The sequence below is a fragment of the Oreochromis aureus genome, linkage group 20 (genome assembly GCF_013358895.1).
Source record: "Oreochromis aureus strain Israel breed Guangdong linkage group 20, ZZ_aureus, whole genome shotgun sequence".
Lineage (NCBI taxonomy): Eukaryota > Metazoa > Chordata > Actinopteri > Cichliformes > Cichlidae > Oreochromis > Oreochromis aureus.
In genome coordinates, this window is record NC_052961.1 from 10197060 (window position 1) to 10216799 (window position 19740).

Sequence of the window (19740 nt, forward strand, 5' to 3'; positions counted from 1 at the left end):
TGTGGAGATCTCTCAGATTAAATGATGAAATTTAAACTCCGGTTTTTGAAGATAGGGAACATTTTCATTAAAAACAGTTTGTAAAAGATGGGGGGAAAAGTTTGAAGAGAAAAAGAAAGTTATTGTGACGTCCTTCCTCACAATCACTGTGAAGTCTGAAGACAGTGTCTGCAAACTGGTTTACTCCAGGCTTTCAACCGCTGTAAATACAAACATAATTGATGAGCAAACACCGATATACTACAGAAAACAGGAAAGAGTGGGCCGTAACAAACACGGCCACGCTTCACATCGAGAAACAGGTGAGGATCACAGTCCCACAGAGCCACCTGGTGGTGAAGACAAGCAGAGGCTGGTCAGTACTGCACGGCTCATGCAATATAAACTCAGATCTGAGAAAAGTAAATAAAATCACGCAAGATTTCCCCTTGAAAGTACACAAGCTTTTTGATTTTTATTTTGACATATAATTTCTTAAGTACAGGAGATATCCACATGAAAAACATATTTAAGCTCTTAAAACCAGAACCAAATCAATTCTACACTCCCTCCAAATGTCACGAAAGCCAGAGCCATTTATCTACAACCACTTTTAAGTAGAAACATCAGGGGGTGTATCATAGCTGTAAAAGCAAAACTGCCCCATTTTATGCATTGTCTGTTATCGGATTCTTCATTCCACTAAATTTTATGACTGCAGGATACGTGGCTGCTCAAAACAAGTTTGCATAACAACTACTGAGGAGCAAAAATGTAATAGTTTTATATTTACAGTAAAACTGCACAAACAGTTTATTACTTTATTATCTGAATATTTTTGAATGTCTGTCATAGATAAATGGAACCGTATAAGAAACAAACAGAACCAGTAAAAGAAGTAAAATATAACCACAAAATACCCCCACTTTAAGTCAGTAAAATGGTTTCTGGAGGATTAAATTACATCTGGAAAAACATGACGGGCTTTTTGAGAGTAATTAAAGCTATGAAATTTTTCTTAGTTTCCTCTCTGTTATGCAGAACTTTATCAGTAGAGTCATTGTATGAAAAATTAGCAAGCCCCTCCCAACTAACCCTGCCAAAATCTTTTCTTCTTTTCTTTTTTTTTTAAATTGTGCAATAGCTGTAATTTATCTAATGAATCCATGCAAAGTTTTACCTTCATTTTCACTCAGAGCTGACACTCACTGGGCAGTTTCTCGTTTTCAGAACATTCTCTGTAAACCCAAAAGGCTATGTGGGGAAAATCCCAGCAGAGCCGCAGGTTCTGAAATACTCTGAGCAGCTGTATGGCACCAGTCACTTAAATCAGCTCTCTTCTCCACTTTGATGCTCAGTCTGAACTTCAGCAGGTGGCCTTGAACCATACCCATTTGCCTAAATGCATTGAGTTGCTGTTAACGAGCAGTTGAGCAGGTACAGCTAGTGAAGTGGTCGGTGAGTGCATATTTTCATTTTTTCCAATGATTCTGAAATCATCCCTATCCCCAATAGCGATCCAACAAGTAGAAAACCTTAGAGGAGTCAGAGTTCTGAGCGCACAGCGATTATTTGTCCAAAATATAAATACAATGAGACATTTCAGGACTAAAAACAAGATTAGGTGTGAATCAGGACAAATCAACAGCAACTGTGCTTTTTTTCTCTTTTATTTAAAAAGGAAAATAACAAATGTAAATAAAAAAATACATGTTTTTGAGCTCAGCATAAGAATAGAAAAAAAACGGGAAAACCTGGTGCAACGGCTGCACAGGTGCTGAGATTTAATCCCTCGCTAAAGCAGAAAAAAAAACAAAAACCAACTCAGCACACTGAAACCTGATTTAAAATATATGTACAGTATAAAAAGAAATGAGTACACCACTCTTTAATGTCAGCTCATGTGAAAGAGACAAAACCAGCTTTAGTTAAAGCACCGCAAATTAAAAACTCAGTGCAACAAAAGAGAATACACCTGTGATCATCAGCGGTAACCAATTAAAATGTGACTGAGCAGCAACTAGAGAACTGGCAGGTTAAAGGTCGTTTAATGTTCAATCTGATAAACATCCGCTGGAATCCTCCTTGCTCATCACGATCATCACGTTTCGGTTAACCTTACCCTTTCTAGACTCCGCCTAACTTTCACTTCACGAGCAGCGACATAAGACAACAGACCACCTGTTGATTTCTCTCCGAGTGATCATTTCACACAGAAATGTAGCAGAAATCACAACACCGCTAATGTCCTTTCCCCCACATACACACGAGCACCGCACCGGAGCCCAAAAACCAAGCATTCGGATGCGACTGTGTCGGCTATGTGTCAAAGGTGTGCTTACTTCTGTTGCACAGAGTTTCTACTGTGAAGCATCTTTTGGTTGTTTCTAACGCAACAACTCTACCGGCATTCAAACTAATAGTAAAGTAATAATAACAAATTTACCATTAAAAAAGTGATATTACGCAGGGTTGTACTCACTTCTGTTGTATGCTGTATCTAATACAGAATTATACATTCTAAAGAAGGGTACAGCTGTCGAGTCCCAAAGGTAAACGAACGCTAGCAGCTTAACTAATCTCTTCTTAGGATAAACCTTTTGATTCACAAATGCAGCATGCTAAAAGAAATAATAATCATATAAAACAATATCGCCAGCTCAGGGCCATGGCAAGATACAATGGATCATCACTACAGTGTATTATTTTCATCCCTGTGCTGGTGTTTGATTTTTGGTTTGTTCAAAGTCCCTGGTTCCCTGTTCAAACTTGAGAGTTAGTAAAGGGCGACACAATGCTGAGTATTTGTATTGCTGGAGAACAGAGATGGATGTTGGCTACTTTGCATCTCCGGTCTTTAAGCTGGCACTCCAGCGACTGAACACACATTCACTTATTTTACAATGTGAATCAGCTCTGTTTCGGTTATGTTACGCATTTTATCCACTGTGAGCGATACTAGAACTAAAGCCCAATGTTTATAAAAGTTCTCAAGCTGTTGAAATCACTCAAACGTTACAAATACAGAGTGAGACACGTCACTCTACCTTGTTTTTTTTTTTTTTGTTGTTGTTTTTCCCCCTCCTCCTGTGTCACTTTTGGGCTACCAGGGAGAGAAAAAAAAAAGAATCACATACCAGGAGAAAACCCGGTCTACATCTCACATTTGATGTCCTGTAAATGTTATATTAATATTTTTCACCGGGTAGAATTTAAAAACTACCACTCACACAAATGTACATATACACACACAAACACGCATATATTGTATGTACTCAACCTGCAGGCTATTAGTGGAGTCACATAACAATTCAAGGACCACCCCAACATGCTCTGGATTTCATTTTACTCTTGGGATCCATGTTGACCAACAGCAAAGGAACGAACAAACAAAACAAAAAAAATAAGGTTTCTCCCACACTGGCATATTTTCAGACAGGCTGGTCATAAATCTGGTTCTACGATTTCTGATCTGTTTGTTTAACCAAAAAAAAAGAAAGAAAAGAAAGCAAAATCCTAACGGGCTCATGATTTACTAAAAACATGGAAGAACACATTCACGTGTCGTTTGGTAAATAAGAGAAGAGACTCATGGAAAAAAAAAAAAAAAATGGGCTGATAGGCCATTCATCCTGATTCACAGACCAGCAGAGCCCTCTGAGTCTGCGTTTAAGCCAGCACACATTATTTGGGATGTGACACCTGAAAAACTGAGGCCCTGAGCATCCAAGATGACACACAGAAAGAAAGTTTGGGTCGGTCATAAGGTCGGCAGCCAGCCAACCACTTGCACGGCATTTATAAAATTAAAACCAGTGGAAGTGAATCTGCTGAAGACCAAACAATCCACCCCTTAGCAGAGTCAAAGCGGGCTGATTGGCCAGCCTTGTCCACTTTGCAACGTCAGTGGAGAGACGAGGAAGAAGGACATCAGTGGAAATAGGCTCGATAGCAGGCAAAAGCACTGAGAGCCAGTGCTGTGCACAGGCACACTTTGGTTAGTAGTGGGGACCAAGTCCCCGGCACGGGAGAGTTTTCCTTTGGCTGCTGCTCAGATTTGTTCGGAAAGGAGGTATCATCGTGGATTTCCAAATGGCCGTCGGACTGAGCAACACCGTCACGAGTGGGCTGGAGATCAGCAGCAGGCTGAGAGTCAGCAGCTGGAATCCTTTTTCGAACTTTTTCTGAGGAGCTGAATGAGAAACAAAGAAAGTTACGCAGAATAAAGCCTTAATGTACACACACCCCCTTTAGGTTCAGATGAGAAAATAATGAGTTTCTTTTTTAACTTCTTTTTTTCCACAGAAACAAGGACTTCCTTGCTAGCTGAAATTAGTAGACTAGTTTTTGAGTGAAAAGAACACACACAAAAATAACAAACAAACAAAAACACAACAACGTACTAACTTTACCCTTTTTTGACTTTATAAAGTCCAGTCAGTTAAGTGGGGCATGAGGATTTCATTCTTTTCAAATATGAATGAAATTTCGAGTAATGAAGTCAGCATATGTACAAAGAATCACTGTGAGCAAAACATCCTTTTAATTAGTGGTACTTATTCTGAATTCATGTATTTAAAATGTTTATAAAACCTTTCCAAAATTACAAATTCACAACAGAATGTGAAGAAATAATCACTGTGACTTTATATTCACAAAGTATTGTATTGAAAAGATATTATTTTTAACTTTACATGAACATGGGTCAGGCTGTACTTTTCTGTAATACCACATGTGCCACAAGATGGTGCACTGAGCCATGACACAGAGATTTTGCACATTTGGATATGCAGAGTGAAGGATTTTGGGTATGCAACCTACACAGATGCGCTTGTGTAAAAACAACAACAACCAAAAAAAAAGTAGGTATACACAGGGATGATGCAGTGCTAGGTTGCGTGCTTATTGATTGATAAGTGGGCCTGAACAGGAAGAGTTAACATCATAGAGCGAGAAGGGCCAAATAAAACAAGTGATAAAAGGGTGGCATGAAAAGCACAAACGGAGGCTGCAGTGGACAGTTTTCATTGGTTTTAAAACTCTTTGTTAGAGAGTAGTCCACAGAGCAGTTGTTTGTGACACTGCCCCCTGCTGACAGCAAACAGCTACAGCTAGACAACAATCTGCAAGTTTGTACGTAGGCTGTAGGACTAAAGTAGGCCCTGTAAGCATCAGCACACACCTGTGGCATCTTAACACACCCACTGCTGAAATGCTTCCCTTGGGTGGAGCAAGTTGATCACAAACCAACAGAGAGCTTTCTGTAGTGTCTGCTAAATACTTAAAAGCTGTGTGTTTAATTTTAGGAATTCAACACCTCACATTTCAAACTGCACTCTATTTAATTACGTTTCCTGGCCTTTCTCCTCCTCGGATCTATGAGCTTTAGAATCAACACTGACACCCAATCCTGTTTTCTTAACATTATTAGATAAACTCAAACAAAACACCATCTGGATGATTACCCCAGACTGTGGGTCTCTGTTGCTCGGATGATCTCTTCAGGGAAAAAGGACGGCTCTGCTTTGCCATTCTGAGGGTCTCTGGGAGGAGGAAGAGGAGGAGGAGGGGTGAACTCGGGAGGATCATCTTCCTCGTTGGACTGCGCTCTCCATGACTCCTTGAAGGGGAAAAAAAAAAATAAAAATAGCTAAAATAATAGATTTCAAATTAGAGGGGACTTCTCACCAACAGAGACTCCAGTTTACCTTCATTATATTGTGCATTTTCCTTTATATTTACTCTTCTGTTATATCAGTCTAATCATAGTATGCTTTTTAAATTACCAGTTAAATGAGAACATTAAACTTGGTGCATTTAATTTTATGGTTTCTTATAACTGACAAAACAAAACCTGTTTATAAAAACCAGACACGGGCTTTGAACTCCAAGTCAAATGAACCACCCACGCACGCACACATGACCAAGTAGTGATTTATAACATTGACTCTTAGGATGTTTATGTGCTTTATGCCAAAAGGTTGATTCTGTTCATCTGGACGTAGCGTTTTCAGTCATCACTCATCCAAGTGACTTCTTCAGTCTCAGCTGACTGCAAGTTTTCCCAACCTTATAAACAGTACATTTGCACAATGACTGAAACTAGCACCACTGAATGAACAACGGGCTGTGAGGTGAGTTCCTTGATCATTAATATGGAAATTGTCATGGCCATTGATCAACAACCACTGGTCAATGGCCATGTGTGCCATTCACAGAAAGTTGGGGAATGTCTGCAGTCACAGCATTGTAAGATGGTGAAAGATGTACCCTTAAGCCCCCTCCTCGATTCAGAGATGGTCTTTCCCTTTTCATGTAAATGGCCTCCTTGACTCCCCACTCGAACCAGCGTTCCTCCCTGTCCAGGATGTGTACATCCTGATCATTGAAAGAGTGACAACTGGCCTGTAGGTGTAAGTAGACTGCGGAGTCCTGGCCTGATGAGGTAGCTCTTCTGTATTGTGCCATCCACTTTGTCAGAGGTTAGTTGGATTCCCCTATGTATAAATCATTGCAATCCTCCTGGCACTTAACAGCATACACTACAATACTCGGTTTGTCCCGGGGGACCCGATCCTTGGGGTGGGCCAATTTTTGGCGCAGCGTGTTTTGGAGTTTAAGCCATGGAGACGCAGTGGCTGCTCTGTCTGTGGGGATGGTGTTCGCTCTGTGTTGTAGCGATTGACGGAATCAACCTTTTGGGATTTACTTACCTGGATGATTGAGCATGCATCAAGACATTTGCTTTATGATATTAAAGATGACCTATAATCCATTTTCTCACTCTATCCACTTTGTTAGAAACACCTTGCTCGTACTGGGAAGGACCTCTTGTGCCTTCAGAACTGCCTTGATTCTTCATGGCATAGATTTGACAAGGTTCCGGAATCATTTCTCCATATAAAGATGACAGCAACAACAGATGATTGTGCGGAAAAATCCCAGTGGATCAAAAGTTTCTGAAATATTTAGACGAGCCACATTCAAAGTAATTTAAAAACACCTTTCTGCACATTCTGATTCTCAGCTTAAACCTCAGCAGGTCCCCTCGGCCATGTCTACATGCCTAAATGCATCAAATTGCTGCCATTTAATCTGCTGATTAGATAGTTTTGTTAAGAAGCGGGTCATTGAGCGTACACACTGGTACAAAGAGGGGATATACTTATATGGTCATCTCAGTGGGAATAGCTCCACCATGATATGCTTTACCAGTCACGGCCAATCAAACGAAAGATGGATTAAGGGGAGCAAGAAACTAAAACAGTTAATGAAAAACAGACAAACCAAGTAAAATTTGTGCATTAAGAACACAGAGCAGAAAAGAGAGGAGGGACTTGCCTGCACAGAAGTATCTCCCTTGATGTACTTGGCACCTTCAATTATAGCCAGGTAGGAGAACCGAAGCTGATCTGCAGTCTGAATCAAGCCCGTTCGATAGCGTCGCATCTCCAGCAGCACATCGCGAATACGAACTGAAGACGGGTCTTTACGTAGAGACATCTACACACAGCAGCAAAAACATTCAATACAGACGTTTCTGACGTCCTCTGTAAGGTGTGCAAGAGCGTACTGACTTCTGTCACACTAGCAAGCAAAAAAATAAATAAACAAAACTGTATGTCCTTCTACTTGAGAACAATGAGTGAGCTACCAGAGGTTTCAGCCACTAAACTACAAAGACAACTTAAGCCAATAGATTTAGGCCCACAAATAAATGAGAGCAGCCATCACCAACAAAATATACTTTTTTAAAATAACAAAAAACAGTAAAATTAAAAGACTAATCACTTGAAAACAATAGGAAGACTAAAAATAAAAGCAAAATGCTTATTAATTTCAAGACCAGGACCTAGACTGAAAGGCTGGTAAACATAGGAATTTTTAAAATATGTTTATAAATACTAATACTGGAGTACACCTAATATGATTCAGCAGGCTGTTCTAGCAGCTTGAAATACTTAACCTGAGGTTGGCCTTTGAAAAAAAGAAGTAGAAGAAGAAGAAGAAGAAGAAGAAGAAGAAGAAGGAAAAAAAAAAATCAAAAAAAAAAATCACCTCTTCAACCAACTAGAAGCCAATGTAATGACCTCAGTGCAGGTGTTCTATATTTTATTTATTTATTTATTTATTTTTTTAAATACAGCTGACAGCTGCATTCAGTAACTGAATTTTTTTTCTCTCTTTTCAAAGATTCCTCTGAGCACAGTTTCAGTACACCAGCCAGGTAGAAATAAATGTGTGGATGGTTTTTTCAGCATCTCCCTGGAATAAAAAGCTTCTAACCTTTATACAAGTTCTTAAATGATTAAATTTTTTTTAAATTGGGCTGCTGATGTGGTTCTAAAAGTGAGATCTACAGTAAGGTCTGTACGAATTTGGACAATGGCACTTTTTTTTCTGTACAACAGTGGATTTCAATCAATATATTACTGAAGTTCAAACTTTCTGCTTTAATTCAATGTTAATGCAATACTCTTATTAAATTAACTTTTTAGGAATTAGACATTTTGATACAGTTTCCCATTTTCAGAATCTTAAAAGTAATTGGGCAAACTAACAACTTTAAATAGATGGGGGTTTTTTTTAACACAACCTAACCAGATGTCCGATTTCTAACCAGGTGTTTCAACAAGACAGCTTAGACAACTTATTTGTTATAATGGATTCCCATTATCTTAGCACTATTCGTCACTATGTCTGGAAATCAAGTGTTGTTCTAGCACGACAGCTTCTTGAGAAAAGGTTGCGTTAATTTCCTGTGCAAATGTCAGTCTCCTAGGAGATTAAATATGTTATTATCACGACTTCCTAAGAACAGAGTTTTGTACACACCAACAAGAGGCAGGTATCCACGAGGCAAAAGGTTCCAGAGCGCCCAATTCCAGCACTGCAGTGCACCACCACTGGTCCCTGGTCTGAATTTAGACAGCCCGACTCTCGCACCTTGAACAGGAAGTTGAGGAAAGATGCAGGAGACTCTGGCACCCCAAAGTCGGGCCAGGTCGTGTAGTGAAAATGCAGAATCTCACGAGTCTCTTGAGTCTGCAGAGAAAGATTGGAGAGAAAATATGCAGGAGAAATGAAAAACTCACAACAAAGTGCTGATTCCAAACTAAACCTGTATGTAGGGTAGAATACCATGTGGTGCAAATTCCTCTTTAATAAATTATCACAAGCGTGACGTTCTTTTCTTTTTTTTTCTAAATCTGTGAATAAACAGACACTTAAGACTCTTAATCATTAGCATGTTGGCACCACAAGCTAGTAGATGTGACAATTAAGCCAGCATCAAAGATGAAGTGCTGTTTCACCAAGTGTGAAATAGAGACTTGGTGGAGTGCAAAAAAGGAAGTGTATGTCATTTGTTGCTGTCAGTTCTTGAGTCTTACACAGAACAGTAACCAATGCAGGAAAAATAAAAACAGAGGCTACACAGTAAAAGACCCTCGCAGAGAAAAACAACAACAACAACAACAGAGGACTAGAAGAAAAAGCAAAAGCAGCTCATTAGAAAGTAGACCATTTCTCACAGTTTCAAGTATTTATAGCACCTACAATTACCTTAAAAAAAAAAAAAAACAAAAAAAAACAAAAACCCACTAGTACAGTAAATCTAGTGATCAAATCTACTACAGTGGGTATGTAAAGTACTATAGACAAGCCCTGTGAATTTGCCGTTTTATGTTAACTCTGGCCTGATTCTTCATTTCCACTTCACCGTCAGGCTTGACTTATTCTTTTTTAAGTTTCACTAATGATCTTAAGTATGCAAATCATTCCTGTAATTAAAATCTATGTTTACAAAGTTTTCACTCTTTTAATCCCTTTTCTTTACAGCGGTGTGTTTTTACCCAACTCTACAGTTTTCCAACCAAACTCAGCAGGAAGACAACTTACACACAGATTTTCCAACTCCAGCTGACGGACGGTGTAATAAGATTTGATGTCTTCAGAGACGAGGGTGAGCTTGAAATTGGTGTCTTCGAAGATGGCATCTCTCTCCTCTCTCTCTGGCCAGTACTGGGCACACTTAATCTAAAATGACATGAAGGTACACATTACATGCTGGGTAACAGACAGCGGTGATGTTCAAAGGTAAACAAGGTATGATGATACTGTAACATTGCGAGGACTCAAACAGCTGCTTACAGAGCCTTTCTCTATGACCCGGTTCAGCATCACTACACCACGAGTCCTCTGCTCCCACACCATTTCCCAGAAATGGCCACATGTACTTGGTAGGGGTCCCTAAAAAGGAAGTGCAGCACATTTGTTATATAAAAGGCAGGAAATAATATTTTTAGTGTAACAGAACACAATAAAACAGTATCTATTTAAGGAGCTTTCCAAGGCATTTGATTATTATTATTATTTATTCATTAATTTTTAAGACATTGGGTCTTCAGCATAAACACTCTTGCCCTGAAATTTCCTAAAGAGGGAGACTGGAGTATGTTTACCCTTTGCATAACTTCTTTGGATCAAAAACTGATCTAATCTACATTATAAACTCCTAAAAACAGGCTGGAAATATAGATGCAATTTTTGAGTGCCGTTTGTAAATACACAATATTGTTTGTAATACACAGAGCTTATACAAACTGTCTTGTAATACACTTTGTTGTAATTGCACGGCTGGGAGAGGAAACATTATGATCACTCCTTTGAATGTTGCCAAATCAGCTTTGACCCAAAGCCTCAGAAGCTACCCTTCATTATCAGCTCAAAGATCCCAGCTTCAGATCAGTTCAATCCCAGTTCCCGCTCAGTCCCTTCTGCCTTGTCACCAGTTCATGGTCTGTCCAGCATTAGTACCAGCAGGGATCATCCCCAAGCTTTGCCCTGTGCTCTGACTTGGACAATTTGGGTCTTTACATTTGCCCATTTCCAATCTGTTCACTATGAAACATGTGGAGCATTTACCAGCTTAATATATTGGTATTGTTACTAAATAACTGACAATATTTGCTTCACAAAGAGCTCTAAAAGTTTTGCTTTCTCAGTGCGAGCAGGAATAAAGATATTTTAAATGCTTTTGACAACTGATTTAGCTTTATGTGGGTTTTTTTTTTTTTAAATCAATCTTCAATGAGCTTTGTTTCTCTCTCTATGGTTACGAGCTGTGGGTAGTAGTAGATCGCAGAAAGTCAAAGCTCTAAAGGATGTCTGGGCTCAGACAGTATAAAGAGAGTGGTTATGCAGGAGGGAATCAGGGTAGAGCCAGTGCTCCTCAGGCAACTGACCAGGAGTTCGCCTGGCGCCTCATAGGTAAGTTGTTCCAGGCAGGTCCTCCAGGGTGAAGAAGCCCCAGCAAAACCAAGACACCTTTTAGAGATTGTGTTCCTTGGTTGGCAATACCTCAGGTTTTGCCCAGAAGAGCATCTGCTGACATTGCTGCCTCTTTGACCCGGAGCAGCCGCATAAGCAGCAGAACAACAAACATGATGGCATATTCGTGTCCACCTGGCTGAACCAAACAGCACCAGGATTAAAAAAAAAAAAAAAAAAAAACCAAACTGAGGTGCAGGACAAGTTGAATGAACACCAAAGCAGCACTTGTGCCTGCAGTTGTGACTTCATAACATCAAGTATAAACAGCCCTAATGTCAAAGTGTTTTCCCAGTGCAGGGCTCGCAAAATCGCTAGCCCGACGTCCCGGGGCTAGCGAATTTTTCAGTCGGGCTACCAAAATCTATCTCAGCCCTGCCCGTCGGGCTATCATAGGAAGGAAAAATATATGTCAATGCTTTTGCATTCTTTCGGAAATGTAGCTGGGTAATTATGTCATTGGCATCGGTGAGCCACTGTCAATATGTGACATATTGAAATCGCGTTTGAATTTGAGCTTGTTTTTTGCTTTCACTTTGCGATCGCGTGAACTGTGTATAGAGAGCGACAGTACTGATTGGTGAGTGACGATTAATTGCGCACCAATTCCTCTGACATCGTCTTATCACTCATTAGCTTACTATTCAAACCTGACAAGTGAAATCTCCCACAGCAAGCTTAAACATGTGAGAGGTTGATTGAGCAGAGAATCACTGACCGTTATGTGAGTGCGTGTGTAAAAGCAGCAGGATATATATTTTAGCTCTGCTGAGCCAAATAAGACAAGTCAGGGTGAAGAAGTGACAGCCAAAGAAAAGCCTACCACAAAACGGAAAAGTTATGACAAATCAGACTATGAGGGAAAAAGAAAGTGCAGCTTTATGGTTTCATTGACAAAAGAATTTCTGTGGCTGGAATATGACAAGCTAAAAAACCAGGGGTGCACATAAGTGGTCCGCAGGTGCGCATTCGCTGTCAAAATAAAAAAACGCGCACCAGATAAGAAGTTGCAACACGCGTTTGCGTACATAAGATTTTCTGGAGGAGGACAGACATTTGTTTAGAACTCTTAAAGATGTCGAAGAAGCAAGCTCCTTTAAGCAATTACTTTGGCGTTCCTCCACCTCCAAAGAAATGTCAGAAGGAGTCCGAACCACAAAAGAAGCGCGTATTCTCGGAAAATTGGTTGCAGGAGGTGAGCTGGCTTCAAACAAATGATGAACGCACAGAGATGTGGTGCAGACTATGCCGTGAAAATCCCACTCTAGCGGACAAAAACAGTGACTTTTATATGTAGGCAAACACGCGTTGCAACTTCTTATCTGGTGTGCGTCTTTTATTTTGACAGCAAATGCGCACCTGCGGACCACTTATTTGCACCCCTGTAAATAACATAATGTTCTGCCGGGTGTGTTGTTGGTTTTCCCTCGATTTCTGAGTCGACAAGCGCCTTTGTTACTGGGACCAGTAATTTTAAGAAAGACCCCCATTAGAACCCATGAGAAATGCAAGAAATGCATTATTGCTCAGTCTGCAATATCTTTCCCAGAACAAACACCAATTGCAAAGAACATACCAAAAATAAACCTGAAAAATCTGTTTAGAACAGCGTACTATGTTGCACAGAGTGAACTACCATTGGCAAAATTTAGCAGTCTTTACAAACTTCAAAAAGCAAATGGCCTCGATCTTGGTTCCACTTATCTCTTACCCGTGACTTCAGTGGAAATTTCAAATTCAGGACCTGACACAGACTGATTCATGTTCTACACAGTTCTTACAAGTTCATAGAAATTTCTGTTCAATTAGAACCAAGTATTTGAGTTGATGATTGTAATTTTTATACAATGTTGTAATTTGTGTTTCAACAATTTTTTGATTGTTTTGTTTCCGTTATAATATTATACATTAAAGTATAATATTGTAACAGAAACAAAACAGGAAACAAAACATCAATCAAAAAATTGCTCTCTTTTTTATTCGGGCTACTTAAATTTATTTTGGGCTACCACAAACTGAAGAGTCCCTGCCCGAAGGGCTACCAGGGATTTTCAAATTTTGCGAGCCCTGCAGTGTCACTCTAACCAGAAGGTCGACTCATTGATGCTGAGGACGACTTGAAAGCTATAAAAACATGATAAACCTCGACTTTTAACGATGAGGGTAGAATGAAAAGAAACACCTCCATCATTTAAAAGCACAACAAACGAAAAGATTCTAAATTTATCATAAAAGCCGAATCAAATCCTTAAAAAAACGGTGTCAGCAGAAACTAAGAATTATGACCTTCATAAAGGGAGGACCTCATGCTGAGTTACTGCATTAGAGTGGCCTCATCTTTAGCTCTGTGTGCCTAACAAACTAATAACTTTGCATATTCATTTTATAAATGCTGCAGACAAGGACATAAAATAAGGGGAAACTATAAAATACAAGATATTATGGTCATTAGGCCAACCAGGAAACCAAATTATCTTATACAATGAGAAAATACTGACTTAAAGGTTTGGATTTTTCTGTCACTGTCTCTCTGAATTAGAAGAAATATTGAATTTTCAGTGCTGAATCTTTTCTACACTTACCTGAGTAAGGATATAGTTCCTCCGTGCCTCTTCTACTGTTATTAGGCTGGCATTAATGTAGTCATTTGTACCTAACTGCAGATGTATTCTGCTGTGATCAACTGAGAAGAGAAAAAACAAAAAAAAACAAAAGAAATATGAAAATATGCATATGAACTTTTTAAAAAAAAAATTTTTTAAATGCCACAACCCACCAGGAACTAGAAATGCAATTCTCAGACCAAAACAGCTGTAGGGAACACTTAACAAGCATCTTCATATAAACTAAAGATGTTAACTATTGTGAGATTAGCTTTTTACGATTTCCAGTGAAGAACCTTTTAGGTAAAAGGTTAGCAGTATAAAAAAAGTTTCAGGTTCCTGATTTTCATATCTGGTAAAGGGGAATAAGAAAACCCTTGTTGGTATTTACGGTAACTATTTGCAACCCAGTCTGAGAAAAAAAAAAAAAATTTGCATGGCTTATTGAGTGTGAAAAAGAGGAAACTCTGTAGTTCAGCTGTTAGGACGTTTTGTAGAAAGTTCATTGCAACCTGACTATCTGCTGAAGCTGACATGAGGCTTTCAGTTATTGCAAAGTCTCCAGCAGTAGAAAGATTTTGAGAAGAGGTCAGCGTGACCTGTGAGAAAATTATCACAAGAGGAAGTGCACTAGACCCAAAGCTATCTGATTTGTACCCAAAAAGAACACATGAGTATAACGAACCTTGTATTTTAAATGCCAAACTGCTATAGAAAATTCAAACAAAAAAGCAAACAAACAAGCAAAAAACACAAAAAAGATTCATGATCAAAAAATACATATTGGAAAAATCATTTGGTATCTTTGTGTTCTTTGAGTCACCAGCAAGAGGGAAACTTCCGGAGCTGAAAACACAGAAGTGGCAGAAACTACAGATCCTCTAGAGAACACTTGAGGTTGACTCTAAAAGCGAGTAATTCCCAATAGACTCCCCTGTCAAAACGCCCAAATTTACAGCATTAAAATATATATTTACAACTTGGTGTAGAGAAGAAAAAAAAAAAATGAGGAAACTCATTCACTTAGATAATTGAGTTATTGAGTTAGCTTAGTCATTGTGTTGATTGACAAGTGTACTTACATGTAGCTGATGTACACTTCCACTAACTGGAGTCACTGAGTTTTTTTTAATGGAGATCATTTGACTAATAACTAATGTGTGGTACAAACTAGTCACAAAGTTTGTGCTCCTTTTTGTTGAGTGTTTACTGCTACTGTATTAATTAACAGTTCATTGATGTTGCTAAAAAAAAAACTGTACCTGTAAACTCAGCCCTTCACCCTTTCATGCATATAAGGTCAACTCTAGCTCCCAAAAAACATCATAACATTATGATAGTGGCCAAAGCTCTAACTTTAAAGCTTCAAAATTCAGCTTTTATCCACGTGCACCTTTTATACTGTGTATGGTCACCAAACTGCCAGTAAGAATATATTTTAGATATATTTTAGATTTATATCCTGAAGTAACAGCACAATATCCAGCACACAGCTTGTAACAGTACCAAAATATTGGTCAAAGACACCAGTAAGTCCCAATGAGGCCAATACTGTTAATGAAATCAAGCTCACAAAAAACAGTGGCTCCTTTAAGATTTTTAAGATATATCCTCAATTCAGAAAAAAGATTATTTTTTAAATTAATATTTATGAATGAATTATGCTTCAGTATATACGCTCACTTTTTATGTAACATACAAAAAAAAGGAGCTGTGTGGTTATGGATAACCATATATTTATAAGATAAGCATTTCCTCTATTTCCTCTCTTTTTTGTTTCTGTTTTTGCTTTTTATTTTACCATTTATTTCAAGGCTTAAAAAAAATAGATGATACTAAAAGCATTGCTGAAAAAACAAAAAAAAAAACTTAATTTCCCCTTTCCCTGATCTTCCCCTTGTGTAGGTGTTTTTGAGACACTCAGTAATAAATTAGCTGGAAATACTATGCCACGCCAGTTAGAGTCATGCAAGGCTGTTTCTATTGCGCAATACTACCTTTACTTGACTTCAAACTGATATTACAGTGCTTGTACCTACTAAAACAGCAGACAGCTTAGGTGTTTATATAATGCTGCATAATGCTGTGACTTCACCACAGATGTTTAAACATAAATAGGAGATTACAGACCCTTCAACACTGTGGGTAGAGTACCAAGCAAAGAGAACCACAGTGGCATTCACTTAACCTTCAAGTATTCAAATGAGGTCGCATTATCACCCCAGCTGTATATTTATATGTGCCTTTGTGATATTTTGAATCAGAAAAATGTTCCTATCATGACATGACATGACATGACATTTGCCATTCCACAACTTTTCATAGTTTCTTACACGAATAACCCCTTTGGTGTGGCAAAGATAATAGAAAGCTGTGTGAAAATGTGAGCATGTCGTTTTTTTTAAAACATAACAGTGTTTGATTTTATTGTAATTTTCCACTTGTACTCACTCACTTTAATGTTTTGCAATGAACCACAGTTCACAGATGCAGAGCAAGATTCAGAGATATCCTGAAGCACATGCGGTTTGACAAATGAGCAACCAGAGCTGGCAGGCAGGACACAAACAAATCTGCTACTTTCAGGGGCATTTGGACAAAGTTTCTATCACAGTTACCCAAATACTATATCCCTATGACCAACCTCTGTGTGCATGGTGCTAGCTTTAAGAGGCAGGTTAAGTTTCAGGTAATGTATCTGTTCTACAGAAGGTTTGGCATAAAAACCTGGCGAAACTGTGATGCTTAAAATCACTGAAAACCCTAGTTAATTACATGAAAACATTTTAAAATATCTGCCCTAGATAAATGAAACCAGTATACGAGTATATAATGAGGTCCTAAATGTAATTTTAGTGGCTAAAACACCTTGAGAGTTGTGGGAATATTTTAAGTGTTTCAGACTCTGCGGTCCAGCACACTGAGGCAAGCAAAGACAAACTTACACGGGCTAACGTCTCTGTATCGATTCCGAGTCTTGTTTTCAGGTGATTTGGCAACCTTACAAGGGAATTCACTCGACTGCTGCCGAATCTCCTGTAACAGAATAAAAGAAGGAAACCAAGCATTAAAGCAGAGTTTTGGTGTTTTTGCAGGGGTTTTTTTGTTTTGTTTAAAAAAACAACAACAACAACAACAACAACAACAACAAAACAACATCCACTCCACATTAAAAAGCTCTGAGTGTGACTACTGTATTCTTTAAGACAAACAAACAAAACAATGATGACATTCACTGATGACCCTTTTACAATTTCCTCTAGCTATCTCAATAACAATCAGGATTATATTTGCCTCAATACTAACACTGTCAAAAGCTTGTATTTAGACTACCCTAAAATATGAGGAGGGGGTTATCAAATTTTTGAAACCAGAAATTTGCTGGTTGCTTTCTTAGAGTGGTTAATGAAAGTTTAATTTAAATGTCAATTCTGACTTCCAACAATTATGAAAACAAGAAACAACATTCATTTTCATTGTTTTTATTGTTTCATGATATACATGTTCCAAGCCCACCTATTTTGCTTTCACCTCTTCCTAAAAAGTTTAAACTTGCTGTTTAGTTCAGTTGCAGGCAATATAACTGCAAGAGAGCTAAACAGCGGGACAAAAAGTTTCAAGGCATAGGTAGGTGAACCTGTGGAAAGATTATTAATGGTTGACTGCAGCCGTTTCCAACTCTAGATCACTTAGGGCCTGTCACCCTATCTGCTTTTGGCAATGCTGAACAGTTTGCGGTCAGCTTCAGTTCTCTGTGGTTCATCTGAGGCTGCTTTAAAGGTTTCCCAAGACGGCCGAACTCTATTACAGCGTTTCGCCCATCTGGACCCACAAACATCCCGCTATGGAAGCTATGGGCTTGTAGGGACCATCACCTGGTCTGGCTTTATAATCCAAAGCCCTGCCTACTGAACAGTTTTTTTCTATGTTATTTGAATTATGTAACAGTTAAAGAAGATTCCATGTGAAAAAACAACAACAACACAGTTTTAACTTCAGCCACTGCATAATGTTTATAAAGTTTGTAAATAATAGAGAGATGATTGAGATTTGACTCAATGACCAATCATAGTCCATAACCTTATGTTCCACAGTTTCAGTTTATTCAATTTTCTTCAGCAGGGATGAATAACAAAGACACGAGGGAGAAAACCAAAGTCCACAACAGGTCTGATCGTTTGATCACGACTGAATTACGAATAACAATTAAGCTCCATTAAGAGCATTTCCTTGCTCAAAATGAGCCTTTGGGGTGATTACATGAAGTTCGCGTAGCAGGTCAAATTTTCTTATACGCAGAAAGAAAGAAAAAAAAACCCAACTAAACAGTACACTTCATATCATAAATGAGGAAGTGAATGCCTTTGACATGTTTAGTAGACCACAAATGTACAGAAAATATTTAATGTGTTGGTAAATGTTTTGAACAGTACTTTTGCTAGCTCACAAAAAAATTCCCAGGGGGTACTTTTAATTTTAAGTTTTAGGATATGGTCTTAAAGAATTAAAATAGAAGCTGTATGGCACATATAACAGACTAATGAATCCTGTATGCAATAGTATATTGGGGAGAGGGGGATTCCTGGCTCAAAGCAGGTTTCAGTTGGGGTTTTTTTTGGTTATTTGTTCTGTCAGAAATTTATTTTTTCTAAATTAACCCCAATGAAAACCCTTAACAATGCATTTAAGTTTGAGTAAATCAAACCCCATTCAACAAAAATTAATAATTCTCTTTTATGAAAGGCTAAAACTTCTTTAGAACGTGGCAAAGTTTTTCATAGAGGAAAATTTCTACCATTATTGTGATGCATTTCCATTTGAATTGTTACCTATGGCATTTTACACCTTAAGTATCATGGTATGGGAGAGATAGAACCGCGATACGATATTTTGGAGGTTTGTATCGCGATTTCACTCGGTTTCAGGTGTGTTATACCCCTATGTAATGTATTACAAACATTTATAATAATTATAATAAGCTGCCGATTAACAGCGGAATGGAAATGTTAGACGAAACTGAGAACAAATCATTAAAAATAAGTTAGTACGTCCAAAAAATGTATGACGTCAGTCAGCGTTGAGCTGCTGCCTTTATACCCGGGCAGACGCATCAATCATCGGTTAACTCCGAGCAGGAAGAACAGGCACTGAACTAAACACCAACACACAGATATAGCCAGAGAAACTATAGCTACCACCTCACCGTACATAAGCTACACGTTGGCCTAACCAGCTTCAGCTACGGTCTGATTATTTCCACCTTAATTTGCCAAGAGCTCTTACCTGATAAATGGCGTTCCAGCTGCCGTTTTCATCGATTTCCCGAAATTCAGCTTCCATCGCTGACAGTCCAGCTGCCACTCACTCTCTCGTTGTTTAGCCTCCCGATACGAACAACCAAAAGTCCCCGAAGATTAAACAAATTTCAGTCAAACTATTCGCAGTAGCTGCCAACTGGTCTGCCGCTGTTTTGTAATTCTCAGTGCGGCTGCATAGATTACCGTCTCGGCCTGCTCTTAGCGGAAACACGCCGCTAACTCCTCCTCCTGCTGTAGCTGCCGTCCTTGGGTGACCAAAAAAAAGAGAGCAGAATATATTTTTTTTTAAGAGATAAAATTCCTCCTGCGTTTCTCTGTGTGTCACTTTGGGTTTATAAGCCCCCGTCAAATCCGGATTTGTCACTTAGTTTGCGTGAGACGGCTATTTTACTATTCCTACAGCAGCAGTTGAGGCCGACCAGCGGGCATGCGCGGAAGGCATCTTGTTTCTGGAGCGAAACGCGTCTGGGCGGTCTCCTCGGGGGACGCGCACGTACACTCACGTAATG

At 38.8% G+C, this 19740-nt stretch overlaps 1 protein-coding gene across 1 annotated transcript; it reads right to left on the reverse strand.

The window, feature by feature from the left end:
* Positions 1–1633: 1633 nt before the first annotated feature.
* Positions 1634–19651, reverse strand: LOC116317175 (tyrosine-protein phosphatase non-receptor type 1). Its single transcript, XM_031735861.2, has 9 exons — positions 19197–19651; positions 16859–16949; positions 13893–13993; positions 10132–10230; positions 9880–10017; positions 8815–9024; positions 7321–7482; positions 5445–5599; positions 1634–4171 (listed from the first exon to the last, which is right to left on the reverse strand). Exons 1-9 carry the CDS (start codon positions 19251–19253, stop codon positions 3910–3912), a joined length of 1275 nt encoding a protein of 424 aa, XP_031591721.1. The 5' UTR covers positions 19254–19651; the 3' UTR covers positions 1634–3909.
* Positions 19652–19740: the final 89 nt, after the last annotated feature.